At 43.4% G+C, this 7908-nt stretch overlaps 1 protein-coding gene across 1 annotated transcript; it reads left to right on the forward strand.

The window, feature by feature from the left end:
- Nucleotides 1-46: 46 nt before the first annotated feature.
- Nucleotides 47-7859, forward strand: Med19 (mediator complex subunit 19). Its single transcript, XM_090347650.1, has 5 exons — nucleotides 47-300; nucleotides 5494-5750; nucleotides 5901-5994; nucleotides 6279-6373; nucleotides 6498-7859. The coding sequence occupies exons 1-5, from the start codon at nucleotides 84-86 to the stop codon at nucleotides 6564-6566; spliced, it is 732 nt and encodes a 243-aa protein (XP_090203776.1). The 5' UTR covers nucleotides 47-83; the 3' UTR covers nucleotides 6567-7859.
- The last annotated feature ends 49 nt before the right edge of the window (nucleotides 7860-7908 follow it).

The raw sequence follows: 7908 nt of genomic DNA on the forward strand, positions 1-7908 counted from the left end.
AAGTGGGCGGTACCTGGGGAGAGGACTGTCCAATAAAAATCACTAACGCCAGACACCGAGACCGAGTCAGGGCCGAGGGGACGATGGAGAATTTCACGGCACTGTTCGGAGCTCAAGCCGACCCTCCACCGCCCCCCACTGCACTAGGCTTCGGACCAGGGAAGCCTCCACCCCCACCTCCTCCTCCTCCGGGCGGAGGTCCCGGGACCGCCCCACCCCCAGCCGCGACTACGGCCCCTCCGGGAGCAGATAAATCTGCGGCTGGTTGTGGCCCCTTCTACCTCATGAGGGAACTGCCAGGTGAGTACTAGGCCTGGCCGAAGCCAGCCAATGGAATTAGAGCTGTCAGGTGGTGGGCGTGGCTATCAGCCTACCGCTGGAGGTGGAAGGGAACCTAGGCAACAAGTTCAAATTCGGAAGGTCGCGATTAAGGGATAATTTACAACTCATGGGACTGATGGGGGTGGTGAGCCACCCCCTGATGGTCTTTCACTAAATCCGGACTGGGTCACTAACTTTTGTTATTTTGTGACTACCTAAACATTGGAGGATTGAGCTTGGAACTTGAGAGGCTAGTTTTGGGTGTGTGTGTGTGTGTGTGTGTGTGTTCGTTCAAATCTTCCACACATTTGTTTGGGACAAATCGTCTACCTTACCAAAGACTCAGCCATTCTTCTCTCCAAAGAAGGAATTACAATCGAACCAACTTCTTTCAAACAGTTATGTAGGAGGAGGAGGCATGGTGGCTTCTGTCAAACTGCCTTGGTGTGCCTGAGTCTTTGGATGCAATTAACCAGCACCATAAGCAGTTTTGTTGTTGTTTAGCACTATATAACCCAAATATTGTTAAGTGTGACAAGACTGATAAGATGCTGATCTTTTGAAGTTTTCTTGTCAGCATTAGAAAACAAATAATTGAACGTGCAAGATAAAATAGTTCGAGAATGGTCATAGAACTCTCTCTCAATAGATAAACACCTGTAATCCTAGCTACTCAAGAGGCTGAGATCTGAGGATGGAGTTTCAAAGCCAGCTGGGGCATGAAAAGTCCAAGGAACTCTTACCTCCAATTAATCACCAGAAAACCGGAAGTGGAGCTGTGGCTCAAGTGGAAGAGTGTGTTACCTTTGAGCTGAAGAGCTCAGGGACATTGCCCTCGCCCAGAGTTCAAGCCCCACATCCGGAAAAAAAAAAAAGCATAAACTAATACTGGATAGATAGTTCTACATGAAGAAAAGAGATCAAAAGTCCTGTTGAGGCAAAAAGGTTGTGATATCTGAGATACAGAAAACCTGTTAGATCCCAGTGAAGAGTGTTGGGAGATAAAGTATACAGAAAAGAGAGGGTTTTGTTTTTGGTTTTTTTGCTAGTCCTGGGGCTTGAGCTCAGGGCCTGTGCGCTCTCCTTGGGCTTTCTCAAGGCTAGAGCTCTACCACTTGAGCCACAGCACCACTTCTGGCTTTTTATTTGCATGTGGTACTAAGGAATCACACCTGGGTCTTTGTGCATGCTAGGCAAGCACTCTACCACTAGACCAAACTCCCAGCCCCAGCAGAGGTCTTTATAAAGCATTTAAAATCCTAATTCCTATAATCTTAACAACTCATGAGATTGAGATCTGAGAATCTTCATTCAAAGCTAGCATGAACAGGGAAGTCCATGAGACTCTTTATCTTCAATCAATCACCAAAAACCCAGAAATGGAACTGTATCTCTAGGAGTAGAGTGCTAACCTTTACCACAAAAGCTCAGGGACAGTGCTGAGTTCAAGTCCCAGGGCAAGCACACACACACACACACACAAAATCCAAAGAGAAGCCATTTTAACACAGGCTATTTAACATAAGCCATTTTAACAATCATTAATTTTAAATTACTTAAGCAGTCATGGAAAGAATGAAAGGTGAATCAATGCAAAGTTACTATTCAGTCATCCAGGAAGGAACTGGTTGTTTTAACTGGGTCTCAGCAGTGGAGAAAAGATGCAGGGTACTTATCACAGGAAGATCTGACAGGAATGAAGAACTAAAAATAGAAATGAAGAAGAGGGAGGAATTGAGAATGCTATGTAAGATTTCAGCAGGAGTAATTTTGGGGATGGAAGTCTAGAGAACACTAGGAAGATGAAGAATTAAGTTCTTGTTTTAGACCTAGGTATCTAAGATACTTTTTCATCCATTCCAAGCTTTACTGCCACATCATGGCTTGAAAGAAATAACTATTAGAAAAGTACTTTGAGGGCTGGGAGCTTGGCCTCGTTATAGAGTGCTTGCCTAGCATGCATAAAGACCCGGGTTTGTTTCCTTGGTACCACATACATAGAAAGTCTGAAGTGGTGCTGTGGCTCAAGTGGTAGAACTCTAGCCTTGAGAAAGTCCAAGTACAGTGCTCAGGCCCTGAGTTCAAGCCCAGGACTGGCAAAAAAAAAAAAAAAAAAAAACCACCAAAAACAAAAAAAGAGTTTGCAACACACTGAGATGTAATAGTCCCTGGGCGTTGGTGGCTCATGCCTGCAATCCTGGTTACTAGACTGAGATCTGAAGGTTGCCAGCCCAAGGCAGAAAAGTCTGTGAGATTCTTATCTCCAGTTAATCATCCCAAAAGGAGGAAGTGGAGTTGTCATTCAAGTGGGAGAGTGCCAGCCTTGAGCAGAAAAAGCTAAGGGATAGTACCCAGGGCTTGAGTTCAAGCCCCAGTTCTGGCACCAAGAAAACCAAAGAGAAAAGGAACACTGTCTTCTGATATAGAATTACTTTCTGTACTTTATAGGTGGAGAGAAAAAAAAAACAAACACCCAAGTATAAAGACAGAGGCTGATTTTTTTTTAAATTGGTGATTGGCATCCACTAATAATTTCTTTACCTTTATTTTCCCTTACCTATTCTGATTCTTCCTATTGATTCATTTCAGTTGACAAATACATCTTTACCAAGCAAATGCTGGGGAGTGAGAAAAGTGATGAGAAGGGCGAGAGATTCATGAACCTGGTCGTTTTATTTTATTGTCAGTTGTGGGGCTTGATCTCAGCCTAGGCACTATCCCAGAGCTCTTCAGCTCAAGGCTAGTACTCTGCCACTTTGAGCCTCAGTGTCACTTCTGGCTTTTCTAGTGGTTAATTGGAGATGAGTCTCATGAACTTTCGTGTGCCTGGGCTGGCTTTGAACAATCCTCAGATCTCCGCCTCCTAAGTAGCTAGGATTACATGCATGAGCCACCAGCGCCAATCCTGGTCTAGTTTTAATTTTTATTTTCGCCAGTCCTGGGGCTTAAACTCAGGGCCTGAACACTGTCCTTGGGCTTTCTCAAGGCTAGTGCTCAGCACTAAGAGCACAGCACCACTTTGAGCTTTTTTTCTATGTACGTGGTACCAAGGAATCAAACCTGGGTAATCAGGCATGCTAGGCAAGCACTCTACCACTAGACCAAACTCCCAGCCCCTGGTTTTTAATTTTTAAGAAGCTTGTTTTAAATAAGGAGGCACAAATGTGACTTAACAATCATGATTTTATTTCCTGGATTTTCTTTTCTTTTCTTTTTTTTTTTTGGCAGTCCTAAGGCATGAACTCAGGTTCTGAGCACTGTCCTTGGGCTTTTTTCTGAAGGTTAGAGCTGTACCATTTGAATCACAGCACCACTTCCGGTTTTATCTTGTGTATGTGGTAACAAGGAATTGAACCTGGATCTTCATGCATGCTAGGAAAGTACTCTACCACTAGGCCAAACTCCTGGTCTTTCCTGTTTTTTTTTTTTTGTTTGGTGATGTTCCTGGGGCTTGAGCTGAGGACACTGCTCTGAGCTTTTGTGCTCAAGACCAGCCCTCTGCCACTTGAGACACAGCTCTATTTCCTGCCTTTTTTTGTGATTTATTGGAGATGAGTCTCATGGACTTTCCTGCCTGGGCTGTTTGAACCTTGATCCTCAAATCTCAACCTCCTGAATAGGATTATGGGAGTAAGGCATTTCTTTCTAGCCTTTTTTCCTTTCTTTCTATACTTTTTTTTTCCCTAATGATGCTGGGTGTTAACATGCACCTTGCACATGCTAAGCAAGCACTGTATCATGGAGCTACATATGTCCTAAGACCTGTTGAGATTTTTGAGTTGAGGAATATGGCTTTCTAATTAGTTCTGAAACTGGGTGCCAGTGGCTCAATCCTGTAATCCTACTTACTCAGGAGGCTAAGTTCTGAGGATTGAGGTTCAAAGCTTGGCGGGACAATCTGTGAGACCCTTAATCTCCAGTTAACCACCAAAAAGCCAGAAGTAAAGTTGTTGTGCAAATGATAAATGTTAGCCTTGAGTGCAGAGACCTAAGCAAGAACCCAAGGCCCTAAGTTCAAGCATCAGTAGCAACACACACACACACACACACACACACACAAAAAAAAAAGAACTACACATAGAAGAAAAGTACTTGGTAATAAATATTTGAGTTATGTGTGCACCACATTGTCACTAGCAATACATGAATGAACAGGACATTGGCTGTGTAGTCCAGGGACTTAGAGTTCAGAACTTTGTTTTTTCACAAGTGAATGATTATCAACAAGCCACTTTTGTTATTTGTACCTTGTGTACCCATGATTGATGAAGTTGTAGTGTGTGTGTGTGCCAGTCCTGGGGACTGAACTTGGTGACTGAGCACTGTCCTTGAGCTTTCTCAAGGCTAGTGCTCTACCACTTGAGCCACAGCACTGCTTCCGGCTTTTCTATGTATGTGGTACCAAGGATGGAACCTTGGTCTTCACGCATGCGAAGGCAAGTACTCTACCACCTGGCCAAACTCCCGATCCTAGATTAGGTATTTTTTACCTCTGCTTGTTAGTGCTTTACCTAGTAAGTTTATATATGCTATTAAAGTAAGTCAGCTATGCTATATTTATGCCATAATGACTTAGTGTGTCTCTTTAGTTTGTTTTGTTCATACTAATACTAGGGCTTGAATAGTGCCAGATCCATATCCTGATCTTTTTTGCTCAACGATGGCTTTGTACAACTTGAGCCACACCTCCACTTCCAGCTGTTTCAATAGTTAATTGGAGATGTCTCATAGGCTTTCCTTCCAACCATGATCCTTAAACCTCAGCTCTGAGTAGCTAGCTACTCAGATGGGGGTCTCACTTGCTTTTGGTATGGGCAAGCTGTAAACCCAGATCCTCCCTGTCGCTGCACTGGCTACCTCTCCAACCCAGGGCTTCAGGTGTGAGTCACCACACCCGTATGAGTCATGTAGGCTCTCAGTAAGCTTGATTTCAAAGAACTGCAGATTGCAAGTTTCCAAATTTCAGGTTTTCATATTAGGGTATATTCACCTGCATTGATTTTTGCTCAGTTTCTTATTATACAATTAAAATTTTATAATGTTTGCAATTCCCTATTTAGGTTAAAATATAGTCCTTCACTGTCCCTTTAGATCAATGACAAAAAAAAAAAAAAAAAAAAAAGCTTCTTTGGGTACTGACGTTTTTCTTTTTTAATTCTTTGTGTTCTCTAGGTAGCACAGAATTGACAGGCAGTACCAACCTGATCACACACTACAAACTGGAACATGACTATAATAAGTTCTGTGGAAAGAAGGTGAAGGAGAAGCTAAGTAACTTTCTGCCTGACCTGCCAGGGATGATTGATCTGCCTGGTTCCCATGATAACAGCAGCCTCCGCTCTCTTATTGAGAAGCCTCCTATTCTTAGTGGTTCTTTCAATCCCATCACAGGGACCATGCTGTCTGGCTTCCGCCTCCACACTGGCCCGGTGAGTCCCCTATTGGGAAGCAAGGCAGCAAATCGGGAGGCCTAAAAGGCACGCAGGTGGCTTTCTGTCCCCAAGTCTATTCCTATGTAGGTTTCTGCATAGCATCTCCAAGTGATTAGACTTACCTAGACTTTCCTTTGGTTCCTTTAGCTGCCAGAACAGTGTCGTCTGATGCACATTCAGCCTCCCAAGAAAAATAAGCATAAGCACAAACAGAGCCGCACCCAGGATCCCGTCCCCCCAGGTAAGAAGCAGTTCTGTTCATAGCAAGAATACTATGCTTGGTATTTCAGTTAAATGCAGCTAAGTATCTGTTAGGAACCCTGAATCCCCAAATCCTCCTGCATAAGGGATTAACATACCGGGGTCTCTCGGGCAAGTGGGGACATTAGACATCCCTGCATTTTGTTGTTGCTTTGTTGAACATTGGTACCCTTTCTATCCATCTCGGGGAAAAAGCAGAATTTTGAGTCTATAGCAGCAGAGGACTTTTGAGTTGTATAGGTGACAGGCATCCGTTTCCTACAGAAACACCATCTGACTCAGATCACAAGAAGAAGAAAAAGAAAAAAGAGGAGGATCCTGAACGGAAAAAGAAGAAGAAAGAGAAGAAAAAAAAGAAGGTAGGGTGGAAGTCAGTGAGTTTCCCTATCTTACCCTTTGCCTCACGACAGAAAACCCAGAGCAAGATGGTTTTTCTCTGGCCAAGGCTAGTGCCTAAATAACCCCTTCTTTCTCTCCTGCCAGAACCGACACAGTCCGGACCATCCAGGCATGGGCAGCTCCCAGGCCAGCAGCAGTAGCAGTCTTCGCTAACAGAACCACTGAACTTTGCCAGGACGAGTTTTCCTGCTGTACTGAACCTGCTGACAAAAGCTGTCTTCCAGGCTCTGGGACACTGCCCTGGGGACACCTAGCAGCTGAGGCCAGCTCCTGCTGTGCTTAAGGTCAAGATCAATACATACTAGAAGGCAATGGTTTCGAAAGGTTCAGCCAGTTGGCTTTCTTATGGACAATTTTTCCTCTCCCAGGAAGCTATTTCTTTCCTCCTTTGTGCTATTTCTCTTATTTCAGGACTTATTAGGGATTTGTTGAAAAAAATTTTTTTTTGTATTTATGAAACTGGCTGAAGTGTGGCTGCCTGTTAAGAGGTAAGTGCCTTTCTATGCGAGTCAGGGTTAAGACAAGGCATTGCTAAACTGATTTGGGTCTTGTCGCTACAGTATCTCATTAACAGGCAGGGAAGCAACCAAGTGAGACTGGAGACATGGTTCCAAAGTAAGGCAGAGCTTGATACTACTTTTCCAAGCAGACACATACCACACTGCCCATGTTGAGAGCCAGACTCCTGGATGGTTTCCAGGGTCCTCCTGAAGAGCTGATCTGTGAAGGCTGAACTGTGTTCTAGGTAAACTATGTGTTGAAGCAGAATAGCCAACTGAAAAAGCACCAACTTACAAGTGTTTATCAACAAGATTGGATTGAACCTCTGGCAACCAAAGATAAATGCTCTTGTCTTTGTAAAGAACATCCAACCTGCCTTATTACTTAGTTACAGACAATGAAAATATTTGAGGTTGTATTTCCAGACTCCTAACACAGCATCAAAAGCAGCAGTCTGAGGGAGAAATGAAATGTAAAATAGGTCCCTTTACTTCTTGGAGCAGGCTAAGTAGCAGAAAATACAAGCAGGGAAACATGAAGTAATGTAACCTGACTTTATACAGGACTGTTACTATCTATTGCTTTGTGCTATGGCTCTTCTCAGATACATTGGCAGGAAACCATTTGTTCAGCTCCTTTTAATCCAGGACTTCAGAGTATGAGTTTATACTTAAGCTGTATGGAATACAAAGGGTTCTGGTCAGTTTCCTGAGATGTTGTTTCTGAGGATGCATATTTAAAGTGAGGGTACAACCTTTGCTTTTGACAAATAGAAGAGTACTGCCCATATCCAGTCACTCTTGGCTGTACCCCAAAAGAGCCTTATTTTCTGGAGAAAAAAAATGAAGGAACTGAAACAAGTCAAAAGTTCTCTATGCTTTGACAGGTTTTCATGGTTACAAAACATTCAGGAATTTCTTAATTAAATTACTCGAGTTGAAATGAGAGCTGTTGTTTTTAAAGACAAGGCGGCAGCAGATGTTTATACCTTTTT

Source organism: Megascapheus bottae, chromosome 16, assembly GCF_031878675.1.
Source record: "Megascapheus bottae isolate mThoBot1 chromosome 16, mThoBot2.hap1, whole genome shotgun sequence".
NCBI lineage: Eukaryota > Metazoa > Chordata > Mammalia > Rodentia > Geomyidae > Megascapheus > Megascapheus bottae.

What these genes read in the sequence shown, in the direction of transcription:
- Med19 (XM_090347650.1), top strand. Translation starts at nt 84, where the DNA reads ATGGAGAATTTCACGGCACTGTTCGGAGCTCAAGCCGACCCTCCACCG. An exon ending in CCTCATGAGGGAACTGCCAG is followed by an intron (nt 301 to 5,493) that starts GTGAGTACTAGG and finishes TGTGTTCTCTAG; the next exon opens with GTAGCACAGAATTGACAGGC. An exon ending in TCCGCCTCCACACTGGCCCG is followed by an intron (nt 5,751 to 5,900) that starts GTGAGTCCCCTA and finishes TGGTTCCTTTAG; the next exon opens with CTGCCAGAACAGTGTCGTCT.